Source organism: Dendrobium catenatum, unplaced genomic scaffold (genome assembly GCF_001605985.2).
Source record: "Dendrobium catenatum unplaced genomic scaffold, ASM160598v2 fragScaff_scaffold_1021, whole genome shotgun sequence".
NCBI lineage: Eukaryota > Viridiplantae > Streptophyta > Magnoliopsida > Asparagales > Orchidaceae > Dendrobium > Dendrobium catenatum.
This window is the reverse complement of record NW_021319483.1, coordinates 2,392,075-2,412,984: the sequence shown is the minus strand read 5'-3', so window position 1 is coordinate 2,412,984 and position 20,910 is coordinate 2,392,075. Positions and strand designations below refer to the sequence as shown.

Sequence of the window (20,910 nt, the reverse complement as noted above, 5' to 3'; positions counted from 1 at the left end):
TTTTTTATTATGGCATGCATTTATTGATATAAAATAAAAAATGTGAATAATTTGGAATGTAGCATTTCTCTTTTTATGATAATTGGTACTCAAGTTTCCTTCTTACATAGGAGTGCGGATTTTTTTTTTGGGAATTTTGGGGCATCAGCCCGTATATTAAAACACTAAAAACCCATTACAAAAAGAACTAGCTCCCAACCAGAGAGGAAAACTCTCAAAGAAGCCCAAAAAATGATTAAATTATCTTTGTTAAAATTTAATCAATCTATATTTAATGCTTTAATAATGGAAAATAATTAAGTTAATATTCATATCAAGTCCACTATCTTTTGAACTTCATTAGACTTAATTTAAGGCTTCATTTGGAACAGCTTTATTACTATTTTTTAAAATTATATTCTAATACAAAAATATGTAGTTTGAGAAATTATTTTATTAAAAATTTGTTTTAAAAATAGTAAAAAAGAAGTCTAAATTACAATCTTAAACCCAATAAATTAAAGTTTTTCCTATTTGGGTTTATCATTTTTTGGCCATATTCAAACATAAATCTCACCAACAAAAATTACACTGATCAAAATTCTCTAACTCCAATTACAACTGTAAATAAATCTTTATTATATGAACACTTTATAATATATTGATCAGAAAATAAATTAAATAATTTTAAAATTAACTCTTTTATTTTGTAAAATAGAAAATTCAGTTTATGATCATTTGAGTGGCTGAAAATGAGAAATAATATATTGAAGTATGTAAAACAAACTGAAATTTTCTACTGAATAAGTTCACCAAATGAGATTGATAAAAACTATAGGGTGTAATACCATCACTAATCTCATTTTTTTTTAACAGTTTTTTATCATTATTTTTTGGCTATTTCCTATTTTTTATTTAAAAAATTACTTTTAAAAACATTAAAATACTTATTCTAAACAAAGCCTATTCATTTCTTCGATATGAATTCCTGCAGAGAAATTCAGCCCGTTTAAGTTTCTCTTTCTTATCTAAAATTTAAATAAATGTGTACAAAGCCCATAGGGAGATTTGTTGAGCAGAAAGGCTCCCATGAGAAAATAAGTATTAGAAACTTATGCTTTAATTTTAGTTTTGTGTAAAAATATAAGTTTTCATTTGCGACAGTTTTTTTATTATTTTTAAAATAATTTTTTAGTAAAAAAATTTTTAATTCAAAAAAATTTTAGTGCGAAAAACTACTTTAAAAAATAGTTAAAAAGTGATCCCAAACGAAACCTAAATTATGTTAGTGATGAAAAATATCAGGGCAAAGCATGAAGGCTTGTTCACATATATATAACAATACAATATACAATGTTGTATTAGTTTTTATGATAATTTATATGAGAAATTATTTTGTGCGGTGTCCGGACGGAGAGTTGCGTTCAGAATGAATATACACAGTATGTATACATTATATACTTCTATTTTCATACGTATTATATACACAATATATACACTGTGTACACTCAATATCAGTTGAGCTTTATATAAGGGGTTGTTTGGTAGCAGGATTTAGGCTGGATTTGTGGCAGATTTGAGCGAAATCCAGCCAAATGGCCTAAAATGCAAAACCAAATCTCACGGCAAACGAAAATCCTCCGTAGACGGAAAAATCCGCCGATTCGCTCTAAATCCGGGATTTCCAAAAAAATCCTATATTTTGCAGGATTTACGAAATCCATGATGCTAGAGGAAGAACCAGCTTAGTAAATCCTGCTCTGTAGCCAATCAGTCACATGAGATTTAAGAGGATTTATCATGAATGTTACCAAACAGTCTTCAAGATTTAAGCCTTTCAGGATTTCCGAAATCCGAATTTAGAGGATTTACGAAATCCTACTAAAATCAAATCCAGAATGATACCAAACAGCCCGACGGAGAAAACTAAATATAAAATTTCTATTTCACTTGTTAATTTGCTTACTTTGACAAGTAAAGTTAGATTATTTTATATACTGAAATGTATAAAGGTGAAAAGAAGAAAATAAAATTTTCTGCTAAAATACAAGAACGAGGGGACTCCATTAGAACAAATACGACCATATTATCAAGGATTCAAGCTGAGATGTGCATTTTAAAAGAAATTTTTTGAGTTACGATAAGTTTTAAATTTAATGAAGATAACTCATCTCAAAATGAATTCAGTGAAATTATTTATTGGAAAAGAATTTTTAGGTCAAAATTACACACACATCACATTCATAAGCTTAGAATTCAAGATATTTTTCTTGATAGCCAAAACCCCTAACCAATAAATTAAAATGAGCGGCATATAATATAGTTTAACAACCCTACAATATGGTCAAACCAACACGACCCGAGTGACCCGGGGCTTACAAAAAATTGCAGGTTTTTTGGTAAAAAAAAAAGAGGTCAATTTCCGCTTTTTGGGTCCAAACGTGTCGAAAAATGGTCAATCTCAGATTTTCGGGTAAAAAAGCGATCAATTTTGAGTCAAAAATGTCAACTCGAACCCCACCTGATTTTTTAAACAAATTGAATTATTGAACCCGAATCCGACCAGTTTCGGGTCCGGGTTGTCCCTAACTCGAAATTTTAAGGTCAGATTTGAGTCAGATTTTCGGGTCTTGACAAATATTGACACTCATAATTCCAAACAATTATTAGGTTAGGTGACCTGACGTAGCTCTACGTTCGGACGCTAATAACATGTCGTGACGTGGTCTTACTCAATACCGCGCGGCCCGACGACTTGACCCGAGATTGCTATGTTCGCGTATTGCTCTAGGTATTGCTCGGTATTGCTAGGTATTGCTTGACAATAATGAAAAATATCACTCTGTGAAGACTAATACCGAGCGATATTGCTCGATATTTCTCGGTATTTCTCGGTATTGGTCTTCACAGAATGATATTTCTAGTTATTGCCGAGCAAAATCGACCAATACCGAACAAATACCGAGCAATATGTAGCAACACGCGAACATCGCAATCCCGTGAAATAGTGAGAACACGTGGCACTATTTTACTGGCATATGAACGTAGAGCTACGTCAGGTGACCGGACCAAATAAAAGTTCCATAATTCCGGGAATTAAATTATAATTAATTCATCTTTATTTAGAAACGTATTTCCTTCCACATGGAAACCGTGGAAAATAGCTATAAGGGCAGTTTGGTCTTTTCTCTAGTGATGCGCATTTGACATACATGGCGAGACCCATACATCCATGGCATGCAATCTAGAAACAATCTCTTAGCAGACCGCGGGGTTCCAGATTCAATGAACCGGGATGGCTTTCCATCCAGGTCAAAATCTGACCGCGATCCCAGCTTTACCCGGCCAGATTCTGAAGCGAAAAGCGCGCCCTTGACGAGCGCTGCCAAACCGAGGGTTAGGTGCTACGCCTACCACATATTCAATGAACCAGGACGCGTTTCAGCGACGCTCACGTGACGCGTCCGCGATAGGAGAAACGCTTGTCCTCGAGTACGGCAGGAATCTGGTTCCCACGTTTTGGTTCGAAGGGTTCACGCATTTTTTATTTTTTTTCCCTATCAATATTAAGAAATTAATTTAAAATAAGTATTTATATAATTTAAAATAAAGAGCTTTAAAGTTAAATTAATTGTTTATTAGTATTTATAAATTTATTATGAAATGAATAAGTCATAAAAATTTATTTGATTAAACTAATATTTGGATTAGGATTCTTTGAAGTTAAATTTAAGATAATTTGGATTTTGATTTTGACAAATTTATAGTCAAAAATGAATGTTTCGATGAGATGAGGTAATTGATAGTTAAACCATTTTGATCCAAACAAAATAAGCCCAAATAAAATACCTGAAGTGTATTGAAAACTTCATGATATTATTTAAATAGGCGAACAATCTCTTAATATATTGTGTTATATAATTAAATGAGCATCTAAATGTCACATAACTATTATTTTGACTATCATTATTCAATTACTATCATCCTCAATCATTTTCCAACAATCTCTGCTACATACATATGAGATCAAAATATCTAATTTTTCTAATTTTGTAATCCAGTCTTCCCCCAATAAAGAAAAAGAGTGAACTTTGATCTATAATCCGATAAGAATAAGTTGCTGCTCTGATACTGCTACAGCCTACAACCACCTACATCAAACCTTTAGCCATTAATTATGTTTTTGCAGTAATACACTATTGCAGTTTTAATCCTCAATGTTGATGTATAACTAACTGCAATCTCACCATAGCTTATTTTGACTTAGTATTTAAATAATATCGACAATGCGTTTCTGCTTCTCTGCACCTCTCTTTCTCTATCGTAACTCTCTATGTAAACTACATAAGGTTGAGATATAATATAGTGCAAACCAAAACTACATAAGGTTGAGATAGTGAAAATGCGTTCCTACTTCTCTGCACTTATCTTTCTCTAAATGCGTTTCTGCTTCTCTGCACCTCTCTTTCTCTATCGTAACTCTCTATGTAAACTACATAAGTTTGAGATATAATATAATGCAAACCAAAACTACATAAGGTTGAGATAGTGAAAATGCGTTCCTTCTTCTCTGCACTTCTCTTTCTCTACTGTAACTCTCTATGTTTTCTGCTTAACTAAGGTGTACAGGTTTTCATAATCTTACTCACATTGTATATCATTTTAATTGAGCCAGGTCTTATAATTTTTTCCATTTTTGTGATTTTCATGTAAATGTTTTATTATCTTTTATAATATTTTTTAACCTGTGTCTGATAGATTTTTGAATAAAGTTGAAAAGTTAAACTCTTGATATTATAAAAAAAAAATTCTATTATAAAATATTTTGATACTGTATGTGAGAAATATTCTCAATATTATACAACACTTGCTTATTTTAGCAATGATTATATCAATTAAAGGTAACATAATTGTATAATGAAAGTCGTTTATGCATAACTTCAGTGATCATTTTCATAGAATTGAAGAACAACAAATAAAAATACTTTAATTTTTTTTTTATTAACTAATATTTATACATAATCATGGTTCAATTTGTAATTGAATTTTGAATAAATTTTGAATCTTGTTTTTTTTTTTAATTAATTTTTCAATCCATAATTAAAATCTTGATCATAATGCAATAGTTAGAAGGAAACAAACATGTTGCTAAGGCTATTATGAAAATTACGGCCAACTTTTGATGCCATGAAGGAGTTGCAACTTGCAAAGAGGCCAAGATTATATATATATATGACTTTATCAAAGACAAAGTCATGAGCATTGACTTTATTTTAAAAAGAATTGCATGGCTCCTATTTGACCAGTTGGATAATGGTGTGGTTTTTGTGTGTATGCTTTTGTCTTCTTTTCAAATGAATAGACAAATGTAATTTTTTTATCCTCATATGAAATAGTTGGAAGGATATTTGTCTATTCTTATGTTGTTTATAACTTTTTTTTTTAATATTATATCTTTAAAAATAATATCAGTAAATATAATTTAAATTTACATGACAAGTACAAGAAAATATTTTTTGGATAATTTCTTTTAACTCAACTAAACTCATCAATGCATATTTTGTATGCTATTAGAATTATGGTTAAATATTTGATTTAATTTGATGAAATTCATAAAATTCTAATGCATGAAATATAATATGTAATATCATATTTTTGTTTGAAATTATATTTTTAATTTCTTTAGATCTCTCTCCAAGTTGCCCATTAGAATCATTTTTTCTTTTTAAATCTAAATTTTGCTCTATTTTTTTAGGTCTTTTAGCTCAATTTTTTTCTTAGGGAGATTTGGCATTTGCACGAAAGATTTTCAGTATCTGAGATCGCCAGATCGCATAGTTTGCGGAATCTAGCTGGGTCGGAACGAGATTTTTGATATTCGAGACAACGAACTTGAGATTGGGAGAGATGGCAGATTCTTCTTGCGCCGTTGTCTCCGTGCTTTCGCTCAGATGCGAGTTTTCTGAGGTTGCCATCGTCGAAACGAAAAAAAAAAACAATCAGGTCGAACTTGCTCTTGATACCATGAAGAAGTTCAAGAACAGTAACCAAGAAGAGAGAAGAGAGAATACGAAAAGTAGAAACAGAGTATTTTGATTTTATTCAATGTTCTGTACAGACCTATAGTACTATATATAAACCTATGAGAAGATGTATAACAAATAGAAATGAGCCACGTGTTACACTAAATAATTACAGGATATATTTATTTATACTAATAAGATTCTTTATATTTTTTAATTTTTAGTTATAACTATTCTTTTTAAAGAGATTTAAGAATTCATATAAATATTAACCAACTAAATTATTATTATGCTTCAAATGCATGCACATCATAGTTATATTTAATTTTTGAAAAAATAGAATATATATAGTAATAAAAAAATAAATTTGATTCAATGAATTTATAAATTTTCAAAAGAAAAAAAATTATAAATCTTAGGAATCTTATACTACTTAAAAATTACTAAAAAAATTTAAATTATATATAGTATTTTTAATTTAGCAACTTTTTTTTGGAAAATTTTAGGATTTAGTCATTATTACAATGATGTTACAAACAGGGGCAAAAAAGTAATTTATAGGACATGCATCTTGACTTGATGATGACTACATACATGCATGAGTGGCGGGTCCCCGACTATAAAATCCCCTGTTTCTTCTTCACTGTCGTATCCATCAGGTTTCCAAACAAACAGGAGAGAGGGAGAGAGAGGGAGCGAGAGCGAGGGAGAGAGAGCCCGATGCTTTTGAGGGAAACATAGGCCTCGAGCATTCTTATCTCCCTTCGCACCGGCAACTTTGTACCTTCTTCTCCTCGGCACTCCGCCTTCGGCTCTCGCCCTTTGAGTAGGCGGATAGGAGGCAGAGGAGATAGAAGGGGAAGCTTCTGGAGGCTGTTCTGTTCCGACTTTTCTTTGTCTTTACATTGGGGTTTTGTAAGTAAATGCCACCATACCCTTTATTTTCTCTTCTTCATGAATGCATCTGTGGTTTGGTTTTGAAGTTCCTTTGATTCATGAGGATTACTGTGATAGTTATATTTTCCGGTGGAGAAATTGATTGATATTGGACGGAGTTCTTTCATTCTTCTTAATTGCTCAATTTTGGGTAGTATTAGATTTTTTTTTTCTAAGAACATGTCATTTTTTTTTTTTTTGAGAATTTTAGAATTTTGATTATTCTGAGAATTCCGTGTTGGGCGGGGAATGAAAAAATTAAAGAGAGATTTAACTGGAGAAGGATTGATTATGGAGAGCAGCATGAGATTTTACTATAGGAAGGGTTTGAGAGCGTGAGTATTTTAACAGTTGGAGTTCTATGCTGAGCCCAACACGGAATTATCAGAATAATCAAAATTCAAAAATTCTCAAAAAAAAAAAAAAAAAAAAAAAAAAATTAAAAAAAAAAAAAAAAAAAAAAAAATTTCAAGACTTCTTGGTTGGTAGCCAAAGACGAAGTTGAGATGCGTCCGAATTCAGAATAGAATATTGGGCATGTTTTTATGCAATTATGTTTCCCCATAAATAACGTCTGAGTTATAATACGAAGCAATTAATTTTCTTCTAATGGTAAAGCTAGGATGAATCCCTTCATTATATGATTTATGGCATAGCATGAAACTCCTGAAATAATATCAGGATAGAACCTGCTTGGGTTTGGAAGGATTGAAAAATGCTTAACTGCTTATTATTAATTATAATTTTCTGCAGAGCAATTACATAAAATGGTTTTGTGGGTCTTCGGATATGGATCGCTCATCTGGAAACCTGGTTTTGATTTTGATGAGAAGGTTTTAGGCTTCATTAAGGACTTCAGGCGTGTGTTTGATCTTGGTAAGATAGTTCCCATAGTATAAAGAACCACTTTTGTCTGCCATGAAACTGATGTTAATCTTTCTCGCAGCATGCATAGACCACCGAGGTACACCTGAACATCCAGCAAGAACCCTCACATTGGAGCCCAAAGAAGGAGCAGTTTGTGTAAGAGGATCCTAAACCTTCTCTTGTCACATTAGAGCCCATAGAAGGAGCAGTTTGTCTAAATCCACTTTGTTAATGGCATTTGACAATCAGAATATGCCATACACGTTTCGTCTTGCACATATCAGTTACATTGCAATCCATTTACTTTATTAACGCTCAACTTCTAGTTCAAATCTGCGAGGAATGAGCAGTCTAAAATTTAAACTTAGATTTATATAGATTTAAGCAATTGTAATTTTGACATGGCAAAAAAGGTGCAATTTGTGTATTAAGGTTTTTTTGCTTTTCTGACAGTGGGGTATTGCATATTGTGTTAGAGGTGGCATTGAGAAAGAAAGAGCAACAATGCAGGTTTGAGCTTTGAGATGCGTGCTTCGCACATATACCACATGACTGAACATTACAATTCAATTCTTTTTTGTTACTTAAATTTCAGTATTTGGAGAAAAGGGAGTGCGAGTATGACAAGAAAGCATTGGTCAAATTCTACAAGGTTACTAAGAGTTCACTTGCTGCCTCTTGCACAAAAAAAATTATTACGTGCAGCGTCCGGATTCATCTGGAGACCAATAAAAATACGTCACGTACACTCTAAAAATGTACCGCGCTTGATACCGATCAGTTCTCCCGTCCGGTGTCCGCACATAATAATTGCTCCTTGCATAGAGATTCTGAGGAGCATTGTTTTTCAGGTTACATATTTTTCCTTCCCTTCTCATGCCTCTTTTGTGCTTTCTTGTGCAGGAAGGGGAAAGCCTTAAGCCATATGTGACTAATGTACTCATGTAAGAAACTTAACATTCCTTGTAAAAATTTCATATTAAATTCTGAAATTTATTGTTCAAATTTCAGCATATTAATACCATTTTTCATCATTTCATTGGAAGCCTGATATGTGGTTGCTATCTGTATATAGATTCATTTCCACTCCAGATAAAATATCCAATAGATATTATCTTGGCCCCGCTCCCTTGGAGGAAATGGCAAGGTTTGGCCGCAACTCTTCTAAATTATCTATCATCCCCATTGTATTATACTTTTGAGCTGATTGTCATATCTTACACATTTCAGACAAATTGCTACTGCAAATGGTCCTTGTGGTAACAACAGAGATTACTTGTTTTATTTGGAGAAGGCCATGCTTCAAATAGGTAAGAAATATAGCTTAAATCAAATCAGAGTTTTATTTGGAGAAGGCCATGCTTCAACAGAGATTACTTGTTTTATTTGTAAATCAATGCAGGACATGAAGATGAGTACGTGACTGAACTAGCAAATGAAGTTCGACGAGTTCTTGGAGTTTTGAAGGATAACAAGACATTTGAACCTCATTTTGCTGTGAAGCCCTGGCTTTCACTCATGAACACTGTACGCCTGCTCCAGAGGCGACTGTTCTGGATTCGAGATAATAACCAAGCAAATTCTCCTTCACTACCTTCTTGACAAAAAATGAACTAATTTTACACCATTATATCCTTACATTGTTAGCCTTAGCTATAATATGGCTCACTTAGCACCCTTAACCAGGCAGCTACATTTGTATCATTTGAGAAATGAAAAAGAAAAGAGATCTTTGTTGACCAAAATCTGTAGTTTGTTTGTGATTGACTTCCATCTAAGGAAGTATTAGAAAGTTTACAGATAGTGGACCTTTCTAATGAAATAATAGTAAAATTTTGTAATATTAGAGTAAGAAGATTGAATCTCAGAGATTGAGACAGAGTCTCTCATGTATGCTATAGATTAGCTACTGCTCTCATATGACAACTCTTTCTATCGAAAGATTCAAACCATCAAGCAGGAGAAATTATTCTATGCAATTCAGAGATCAATTAGAATGCGTTAAATCATTCAACACACAATGATACCAAACACTAGTATCGAATAAAAAAATGATGTGACGTGTTATAATTGATCTCCAAATACTGTTGGGCGTCGGCACAGAATAAATTTCCATCAAAAGTAGAAGAGCAGGAATTTTGCACCTTTTGATATTTAAAAATTTAGAAATTTCAAACTAAAATTATATAATTTGCTTAACGGTAATATCTTATATTTCACAAAATGTTCCTCTTTTTTTTTTTATCATTTATTTATATAATTTAAATATTTATTAAATAGTTTGAACAATTATTACATAATCGTAATTTAACACGATTGAATCTTAATCAAACTTTCAAAAATTGAATATTTCCTTCCTTAATTCGATTCAATTTTCAATCCAAATATCAAAACCCTGATTTCCTTATCAATCTCTTTATCCACCATCATGAAATAGTACAAAATGTTCCTCGGTTTTTTTTTTTTGTTGCTCAAGTGAAATAAGCAAACTAGACAAGCTGGTCAAATATAATTGCAAAATACTTAGAGACCTTTTTTTTTCTCTCTTTCATACTGGAATGTTGGAACATCAAGATATATACAAATATATATACCTGAAGCCTATTTCTTTGTTGTTTATGTATTTATCTTATTTATCTGACTGCAATCATGGCAATTGCCTGCGTCGAATCTTCAGATAGCCAAACTTTCCAGCACCTGGAGATGAGCCCTCAAAGATGAGAGGAAGATAGCCGGTGGCTGCTTTGTATCTTTGTTGGAGCTGTATATTTAATTCAAACACAAAATTTCAATGTAAGAAGTCTTGATTGAAAGATTAAATCTACATTGAAAGATTAAAAAAAAAAAAACCTATATTAAAAGATTGGCAGCTCGTACAGGAATATGAGAAATAAGCAACACAAAGAACGCAACGATTTACGTCGTTCCGTGAAGATGTCTACGTCCACGGGGAGGAGATGATGATTTCACTATATTTAAAAAAAATAAGGATTACAATAAGCTCTCTCTCTCTCTCTCTCTCGCATATAACACCTCTCAATCTTTCAACTTATAAATTTGAGGTGAACAAAATATGGAAAAAGCTTCCTAATTTAATCCCCAAGCAAATCACCTAACTAGGAAAATAATCAGCTCCCTAATCAATTACATTAATGAGTAATCAAAGCCTTTTAAATCAAGGCTAATTTGAATTTGGAAAGATTTCCAAATCAATAATATCCAGCTCATCTTTCACTTCATAAAACGGAAGATAACAAACCAGACTCCAATATTAGAACGATTGTTCCAAACGGTTGCCTCTGTACCCCCCTCCTCCCAAGGAGAAGTTATTATGTGCGGACATCAGACTGTTCGAAGACCAACCAGAACGCACCATATCACCCGGTACATAGCGGCACCGAGCACCGGTACTGAGAGAAAAAGTGACATGACACGTTTTGGTTGGTCTCCGGTCACAGTCCAAAATCCGTGCAGAATAATTTTTGCCTACCAAGAGATCAAGTCAAACGTAATTCTTCAAAACAATTGGACAATCAATCATGAGTCATGCACCATTGTCGTGGTGATTGCCTCTCCAATATCAAGCCTATATCAACTGTACCCTTTAGATACCTCAAGATACTATTCACAGCTTGCCAATGACTCCTGTATCATGTATGAACCTGCTCACAACGCCAACTACTGCGCAACGTTTGGATCGAGCTGCTCCTAAATCAGACTATAATGTATTACAAGTTCCAAGTGATCATAGGTCGAGGATGCTTAACCATTGAGGAGAACACCTCATCATAAACGATCCCTTCCTGTTACGCAAAGCCTTTTTCCACCCACCTAAAACCTTGTACCACACATTAGCTCCATGAGATCACTCCTTTGCATACTCCCATTTGCACCAAATAACTTTCCTTCAAGGAAGAAGCTTCACCAATTTCCAAGTAGTATTCTCCTAAAGAGACTCCATCTCTTCATCTATAGCTCTCTTCCACAAATCACCATTAGGACTGTCCATTGTTCTCTTATAGTGACTAGGAACTTCAGCCTCCGTGGCTGAAAGTGCAAATGCAATGTGATCCCTTAACCAAGATGGTTTTGGGACATTCTAGCGCCTTGACCTGCTCCTCGTAATATACTCTTAAGATGGAATTTCATCCTCAACATCATCTTCTACCTCCTGATCTGCAGCTGAATCAGATACCTGGGTAGAAGTGATATGTCTCTATGGAACAAATTGAGTTGCATCAACCTCTAACTTCTACAGTGCATCTGTGGTATCAAAAGAACTCTCCACCTACTTAGAGTCCCAAGGTTTCAGCATGATCACCTCGTCAAATATAACATCCATGCTAATAACAATCTTCTTCTCTACTAGATCATATAGTTTAAAGTCCTTGAATCCATGCTCGAAGCCAATAAAGATTGCCTTCTTTGCATGTGGTACCAGTTTATCATTCTGAACATGATAGTAAACTGGACATCCAAACACCCTCAAGTTCTCATAATCTCTAGCAGAATACCCATACCACATCTCTTTTGGAGTCTTCTTCCAAATAACTGCAGAAGGCAGACAATTCACTAAGTGACATGCATAATCTATCATCTCAGCCCAATAGACTCTTATCATACCCAACATTGGATAACATATACCAAACTTTCTCCACCAAAATTTTATTCATCCTCTCAACCACCCCGTTCTGCTACGGTGTCTCTCTAACAATGAAGTTATGCTCTATCCCAAATTTCTGGCACTCTTGCAAGAATGCGCATACGAAGTTTATTCACCTCCATTATCTGATCTGATACACTGGATCTTTTTGTCAATCTTAGTCTCAATCCACTTCTTTTAAATTCTGAAAAATCTCCAATACCTCACTCTTGCGCCTCATGGTATACACCTAAACATATATGGAGTAATCATTAATAAAAAATAAAATATCGCCCACCCCCTGCCTTTTTCCACCCACCTAAAACCTTGTACCACACATTAGCTCCATGAGATCATTCCTTCTTTGCATACACCCATTTGCAGCAAATAACTTTCCTTCAAGGAAGAAGCTTCACCAATTTCCAAGTAGTATTCTCCTAAAGAGACTCCATCTCTTCATCTATATCTCTCTACCACAAATCACCATTAGGATTGTCCATTGTTCCCTTATAGTGACTAAGAACTTCAGCCTCCGTGGCTGAATGTGCAAATGCAATGTGATCCCTTAACCAAGATGGTTTTGGGACATTCTAGCGCCTTGACCTACTCCTCGTAATAGATTCTTAAGTTAGAATCTCATCCTCAGCATCATCTTCTACCTCTTGATTTGCAGCCGAATCAAATACCTGGGTAGAAGTGATATGTCTCCATGGAACAAATTGAGTTGCATCAACCTCCAACTTCTACATTGCATATGTGGTCTCAAAAGAACTTTCCACTTACTTAGAGTCCTAAGGTTTTAGTATGATCACCTCGTCAAATATAACATCCCTGCTAATAACAATCTTCTTCTCTACTGGATCATAGAATTTGAAGTCCTTGAATCCACGCTCGAAGCCAATAAAGATCGCCTTCTTTGCCTGTGGTTCCAATTTATCATTCTGAACATGATAGTAAGCTGGACAACCAAACACCCTCAAATGCTCATAATCTCTAGCAGAATACCCATACCACATCTCCTTTGGAGTCTTCTTCCAAATAGCTGTAGAGGACAGATGATTCACTAAGTGACATGCATAATCTATCATCTCAGCCCAACAGACTCTTATCATACCCAACATTGGATAACATATACCTAACTTTCTCCACCAAAGTTTTATTCATCATCTCAACCACCCCGTTCTGCTTCTGTGTCTCTCTAACAGTGAAGTTATGCTCTATCCCAAATTTCTGGCACTCTTGCAAGAATGCGCATACGAAGTTTATTCACCTCCGTTATCTGATCTGATACACTGGATCCTTTTGCCAAGCTGAGTCTCAATCCACTTCTTTTAAATTCTGAAAAATCTCCAATACCTCACTCTTGCGCCTCATGGTATACACCTAAACATATATGGAGTAATCATTAATAAAAAATAAAATATCCCCCCCCCACCTCAAACAATGTTGTCTTTGTCGGGCCTCAAACATCTATTTGAACAACTCCATATACCCTTTGTAGTGTGGATGATATACCAAAGGATACCATTGCCTTTTTTCCATACAGACAATGTTCACAGAGATCAAGCTTGCAGATGCTTGCTCCTTTGACCAATCCTTGCCTCACCAAAGTCAGTTAGAAGAGCCTGCTCACATCAGCTAACTCTCTCACAGTACCATTATGCATTCTGATGAAGATGCTCCCTACACCACCAACAATACAACAACCTTGATCATTTCATATAGTCACAACACCACTATCAAGCTTAAGTACAAAATAACTTCCTGGTGGGACAAATGTGATAGGTAGCACCGGTATCCAAAATCCACCATGAACCATCTGAATACAAACTCTATGAAACTGTAGATATTGATGCATCTGAGTCTTCGTCAAGCTCTTCCACGCTAAGGTTTGCATTATTCTCAGTGGAAACTCCCTTTCCCTTCTCCTTCAACATCCAGTAATCTTTCTTCCAATGGTCAGTCTCTAAACATAAAGCAAACATATTCTTCTCAAGATTGTGCCTACGAGACTTGCAGCCCTTTTTATTCTTCAGTTTCTCAGATCTTTCTTGTTGTAGTGTGAGAGCCTTAGTCAAATCCATCTTTACAGATTCCTTGTCCTGATATTGGAACTCGTGATTCAAGAACACAAGTCACCTCACTATAGTTCAAGACCTCCTTCCCATGAATAAGTGTCATCGTGAAATTTTTGTACTCATCCGGGAGAAAATTAAACAGAAGAAGTACCTTGACTTCATCTCTAACATTTTCATCCAAATTCAAAAGATATGCTAACAACTTTACAACTTTGTAAAGCCATTCAGATGCTCATATATTGTAACCCATGTCTCATCTGAAACCTGTACAGCCGGCGTTTTACATGGAGACGATTTTCCACGCTCTTTATCAGGTACTTATTCTCCAAAATATTCCACAACGTCACCGTGGAGGTCTCCATGGTCACCCTATACTTAATCTCCTATGATAGACAATTTCTGATCAAGCCACAAGCACTTTGATTCATCTTGAGCCAATCTCTCTCTAAAATCTTCTCATGACATTCATCGCTCTCCAGAACTTTCTCCAAATTCAAAGAACATAGCATATCCATCACTTCACATTGTCATATGCTAAAGTTCTCTTTGCCATTAAATTCAATCATATCAATTTTGACGGGATGTGTAACCACCTGATTGATTGACACCTTCTCCATCATTGAGGTATATGTATCCATGACTCCACCGGATTGCATAGCCTCCACCAAATTACAACTGCTCACTACGACGCTAGAATTACACCAATCTGACACATTTTCTACTTTCAAGAGCGACCCAAGAAAAAAAAAATCAAACACAACCACAAAATAATTGTCTCGATTCAGCTGGACTCAAGATGTCCTTGCTCGCTCCTCTAATTCAGTTCGGTTTTCAGTGACCAAATAGCCCAATGTTGGTGTTCCTGGTCGAATATGTGATTTTGACTTCCATGCTCTGTGCAAGCCAAAACCCGGGCAGTTTGCCTCAGCAAATGCACGCTAGATCTGCAGCGGTGTGAAACCCACGCACAATTCGCTTGCACCGCATGCAATCCCTGTACATGATCTGCCTTCCGTGACTTACGCCCATGCGCAACTAGGCTTGCCGCACGCGATCGCTGTGCTCGCGTGAGTTTTGCGCCTCTAAGCCTGATTCGCAAACCATGTTCCGCGCGGCCTCTGTGCTCAATCTCTCGCCATCTTCGCCTAATCGAATCGAATGAGTAGAGAACGAAATCTCCTGATCTTCACGTTGTCACCCGATTGTAGAAATCCAGCTCTGATACCTGTTATTGTGCAAACACATCGAAAACAACTAGAAATCACAAAATCAACACACACAAAGAATAGGACAATTTCCTAATCTAATCCCCAATACATTCCCTAATCAAATAACCTAAGTAGGAAAATAATTAGCTCCCTAATAAATTACATTAATGAGCCATCAAAACCTTCCGAATCAAGACTGATTTAGATTTGGAGAGATTCCCAAATCAACACATAATGCATATTAAAAAAGAAAATTTTGATTTAGAACAACATTTCCTTTTATAAAGATAGGAAAAGCAAATTTTATTTCTATGATAAAACAATATTACTAAATTTTGGATTATATGAATTAATGAGAACCTCTTTCTAGCAGAAAAATAAAATAATCTAAAGCCAGAGCATTTTCTTGTTGCTTAGACAACATACAACCTCTTACGATTTATTTAGGATTACTTTTATTTTTTGTTTTAAAAAATCTTATTTATTTTGATGTGTTTTTGATAACTTCCTTATTTTAAAAATAAAACAAGTTGTTTTTTAAAAACACTAAAATAATTTTGAAATATTTCAAAAATAATTATCATTGTCAGCCACCACCACCGCTTCTGTTAGAGACCACCACCACAATCGGAAACAACCGTTGCTATCATCGACTGCCGCCACTCATTATTGGCAATCACTGCTATCCCTTTGATGACCGCCGCCATTACCATATAGATCAACTTATTCGATATTCAATAAAAGCAAAATAACAAATTTTTAATATCAAACATATTTTTCTTTTGGGATAAAATATAAACAAAAAAAGGTGTGATAATAAACAGCAACTTAATAAATAAATTTCTTCTAGAGATTATTAATCTAACATTAAACAAAAGGATTAAGTTACCTCAAAAATCTCTTCACTGCTTCGAAGGCTGTTTCTTCCTATGACACTGACTGTGCCGCCGGATCCACCTCCAGTAATTTTTGCTCCAAATAAGCTAGATCTTCCATCATGAGACGATTTCCGAAGCTGCATTTCTTGCACAATTTTGACAAGCCTATCTGTTCCATCTGAGCCGAGTCCACAGTCACTATAGCTATAATGGCACTGTAAAACATGCAAAAAAGTTTGAGAAACGTTGAACAAAATAATTATTGCATGTTTGGGATAATCAATTTCAGAGAAGAACCCACTGATAAGTCAAATTTTCAAATTGGAATTTGGAACAAAATCAACATGCATGCCTTAACCAGATAACAAAGGCTGTTATTACTTTAGTTTTCTAGTCAAAGGATATTATGAAAAGTTGAAAACTCTAATGTAAACTGCACTAATGGGCAATAGGTATAGTGATGAAATGATGCAGTATAACATGAAATAGATTTATACCTGATACATAAGCTCTCCAAGTGTTGAAAGTTGCTCATCCGTTGTTGCTGCTGTCAATAGTGCTTTGAAGGTCTGTAACATAACAAAAGAAGAGGATAAAAATTTTTAATATTTGAAAATCATATCAACCAAAAAGGTCCAGAAAAAGGGAATCCAAAACATGCAAAGCAAGAAAATTTCTAAATGAGTGCTCCTTAAGGAAACTATTCAGAAGCTAGCTGAAAATCTGCAAACTCAGGTAGATTTTGATAGTTATAAAGTTGCTCATCCGTTGTTGCTGCTGTCAATAGTGCTTTGAAGGTCTGTAACATAACAAAAGAAGAGGATAAAATTTTTTAATATTCGAAAAGCATATCTACCAAAGAGGTCCAGAAAAAGGGAATCCAAAATATGGAAAGCAAGAAAATTTGTACATGAGTGCTCCTTAAGAAAATTATTCATACTCAGGTAGATTTTGATAGTTATAGTGCAGATTGTAAATTTAACATTTTAAGAGAAATATGAATGAAGACCAATTATAATCTTTCAAAACAATAAACAGTAAAATAGTCCTAGTAACTAGCTTCTGATATTTGTGATACATGAATGATTTTTGTAAGAAAATATCTCTAAACTTAGAAAGGTACTGAAAAAAAAAGGGCTCCCCAAAATTTCCAAGTAATCCTTTACATCAAGTTTTTTCATGTCTTGCATGTAAAATAAACATAGTATTATAAGAAGAACAAATAGCTATGGTCTAGAATCAACGTTTAAGCTTTGTTTGAGACGGCTTTCTTATTGCTTCTTAAAACAGGTTTTTAGTACAAAAAATTTAGCAATAATTTTTTTTTTTAATTTAAAAACTATTTTAAGAAGCAGTAAAAAAACCGTCCCAAAAGAAGTCTTAATATCTCTATGTTCACTAATGATAGTAGATTTTTAGAAAGCAGACTTACTGGATGCTGCTACTTTAGAGATGTTATTTCCTTAATAAAATACCTTGATCTCTAGCGAGTGGCAACTTAATTTTGAATGCATACCTAAGCATAGTGGCGTTTTGTTTGTAGGATGGAAAATTCCGATATATTTTCATATTAATAACTCTTTACTTGCGAATCTTTAGGTTTTAAGAAAGAATTCTCCTGAAATCATTGAATTTAGTTCGAGACAATAGTTACCTAATTCAAACATATATGTAAAGAGGTTATAATAGATTTATCTCGTTAAGTTGGAATATAAATTCTTTATGGAACCAAAATGATGACTAATGCATGAAGGAGATTAAAAAGACCAAATCCCACCTCCACACGGAAATTCTCATAGATGGGATGTTTAGTAGCTGCCTTGACTCCATAATTGTGCTTGGGGTCAATGATGGTAACCTTGTCATTATGATCACCATATTCTTTCAAAAATTGCTCCCCAGGTATGCCATCTGGAAGTTTTTTCATGTATGCAGCTTGATATCTGCATAAATAAAAAATGGAAATTAAGATTTGGACAATATTTATCATTACAAAGAAGACAAACGCAGATAACTCAAAAAGTAAATATTTACAAATACAACATTATATATCTTCTGGTAAAGCATCACCTATGAGTTGAAAGATTGCACAGATATTCCAATGAAGCTTCTCTTTTAAGAAGTTCAACGCCAAACTCTTCATATTCAGGGTTTATTTCATCAACTTGCTGTGTGGCATCTGCGCAAGCTACCTTCAATAAGGCTGTAGCTTCAGCTTTTATCATTTTACGCCCCATGAAGGCACCCACCCTTACTGATCCATAATCTCCTCCGCCGACACTGTAAAGCACACATAACTTCAAAGATAATTAAATAATCCATTGATACTTAGGATTTAAAAAGCAGGTAGTCAAAAAACATTTTAGTATAGAGTTGACTTTTACCTTGATAAACAGAAAGCCCATACATTCAAAATAGCTGAAGAAATAGCCTATAGTTTATTACAAGTAGAACCATTAGAAGCACCCAGAATCTAGGATGTGATAACGTTTGAGTTTTGTAAAGTTTTGTTTGAAAAAATGACGCTTAGGCATGAATCCTGCCTTGCAGATTTAGGATTCCATTCTCTTTAAAGTAGATTGTAGTTAAACAGTTTTCCCCTAAGAGTAATATCATGGTTTATTTAGATATAGATCATTACTTCCTATGAGCGCAAGCTCTCATAGTTAATTACCCATCTTACTGCATAAGAGAGAAGTCTGAATTAAGGATGAACAATTTTAGGTATTTTTGTCTCAGTTATAAGGGAAATGGAGGTAAACCCGATCAAGATCCATGGTTCCGTCGTCCTAAATATACCGTAGTTTCAGTCTACCAACACTAGCGACCGTTGATCGAAGTGTACAGGGAATCTTATTAGTAGCCTAGGTTTACTATAGGAGGGGTGGCGACAAAGAGAGAGGGAGAAGAGTGGGGTTACCAAAACTTCAAATTCAAACTCTTTGGAGGTAAAGGAGGGGCGGCAAGGGCTCCTAAGTCATTTAGCTTGATTAATTAATTGTATGCTTTAATTAAGATGAGAGAATTAGGGTTAGGGTTATGTTTTGATTATTGATTTCTCTTGGGTTTTTCTTCTTGGTGTCTTGGGCTCTAGATTCATCGTCTAGAGATTGGGAGAGATCAATCCTCCTCTTGAATTGAGGATCAATTGTGTCTTGCTTTGATTTCTTCTTTCAGTTAGTTTGATTCTTGCAATAAAACTATTGGTGTGATTTTCCCTCAGATTTTGTGAGTTTGTTCGCTGATTTTGTCTCTATTAATAGAAATACTTGAGAACTACAAGTATTTCCTCAGGTCTTCATAGTGGAGACAGATGCTTTAGGATATGGATTATGGGCAATGCTCATGCATGATCATCAACCCATTGCCTATTTCAGCCAGGTGTTGATAGCTAGAGCTCGGTTGAAATCAGTTTATGAGCAGGAGCTGATGGCCATCATATTAGCCATCCAGAAGTGGCGGCCATACCTATTAGGTAGGCATTTCATCATCAGAACATACCAGCGAAGCCTGAAGTACTTATTGGGGTAGCAGATGGTGACAGAGGAGTATCAGAGGTGGCTGTTCAAATTGCTTGGATATAATTTTGAAATCTAATACAGGCCAAGAGTGGAGAACAAGGCGGAAGATGCCTTGTCCAGATGTATGAGAGAATTGCAAACGACAACAATATCGATCCCATTGATGTTCGATTGGGAGGACATCAAGAAGGAGAGTGCCAGAGATGAGGAGCTTGGAAAAATCAGGGCCAATTTACTGAGGTAAAGGAGTATCCACCCGGGGAATTCATTGGAGGGGGAGAGACTGTTGTATCAGGAAAGGTTTGTGATGCCTAGGACATCCGCCCACATTCCACACTTGCTCCAGGAGTTTCATGGGAGCGCTGTTGGGGGTCACTTAGGGGTACAGAAGACATACAGGAGGCTAACATCAGAGTTGTATTGGAAGGGGATGCATAAGAATCTGGAGGAGATGGTAGCCATTTGTGAGATAAGTTAGAGAAATAAATACATGGACATGTCTCCATGAGGATTACTACAACCGTTAGCTTTACCAGGAAGGGTATGGGAGGAGATATCCATGAATTTCATAGACGGGCTTCCCGGATCAGAAAGATTTACAGTGATCCTAGTGATAGTGGATTGATTGAGCAGGTATGCTCATTTCATTCCCTTACAACACCCATACGCCTCAGTGTCAGTGGCCTCAATTTTCATCAGAGAGGTGGTCCAACTGCATGGAGTACCATAGGCTATAGTGTCCGACAAGGATAAGGTGTTCCTCAGCCATTCTGGAGGG

At 34.9% G+C, this 20,910-nt stretch overlaps 2 protein-coding genes across 3 annotated transcripts in view; one reads left to right on the top strand and one right to left on the bottom strand.

The window, feature by feature from the left end:
* Window positions 1-6,687: 6,687 nt before the first annotated feature.
* LOC110106274 (gamma-glutamylcyclotransferase 2-1) lies at window positions 6,688-9,550 on the top strand. Its single transcript, XM_020836108.2, has 9 exons — window positions 6,688-6,917; window positions 7,692-7,814; window positions 7,885-7,961; window positions 8,259-8,315; window positions 8,401-8,457; window positions 8,709-8,749; window positions 8,881-8,952; window positions 9,036-9,115; window positions 9,208-9,550. The coding sequence occupies exons 2-9, from the start codon at window positions 7,706-7,708 to the stop codon at window positions 9,405-9,407; spliced, it is 693 nt and encodes a 230-aa protein (XP_020691767.1). The 5' UTR covers window positions 6,688-6,917; window positions 7,692-7,705; the 3' UTR covers window positions 9,408-9,550.
* Window positions 9,551-10,177: 627 nt separating this feature from the next.
* LOC110106273 (L-arabinokinase) overlaps window positions 10,178-20,910 on the bottom strand; it is a 59,768-nt gene continuing 49,035 nt past the window's right edge. For both annotated transcript variants that reach the window (XM_020836107.2, XM_020836106.2), the window contains exons 25-29: window positions 18,682-18,891; window positions 18,389-18,554; window positions 17,109-17,180; window positions 16,623-16,826; window positions 10,178-10,566 (exon numbers count right to left, since the gene is read on the bottom strand). In XM_020836107.2, the coding sequence (XP_020691766.1) occupies window positions 10,453-10,566; window positions 16,623-16,826; window positions 17,109-17,180; window positions 18,389-18,554; window positions 18,682-18,891 (766 nt within the window). In that variant the 3' untranslated portion in view covers window positions 10,178-10,452. The remainder of the gene's footprint in view (window positions 10,567-16,622; window positions 16,827-17,108; window positions 17,181-18,388; window positions 18,555-18,681; window positions 18,892-20,910) is intronic.

Bases quoted from the DNA above. Each gene is read 5' to 3' on its own strand.
- LOC110106274 (XM_020836108.2), top strand. From the start codon at position 7,706: ATGGTTTTGTGGGTCTTCGGATATGGATCGCTCATCTGGAAACCTGGT. The intron at 8,953-9,035 runs GTTTGGCCGCAA...TACACATTTCAG, and splicing joins CCCTTGGAGGAAATGGCAAG to ACAAATTGCTACTGCAAATG. The intron at 9,116-9,207 runs GTAAGAAATATA...AAATCAATGCAG, and splicing joins GAAGGCCATGCTTCAAATAG to GACATGAAGATGAGTACGTG.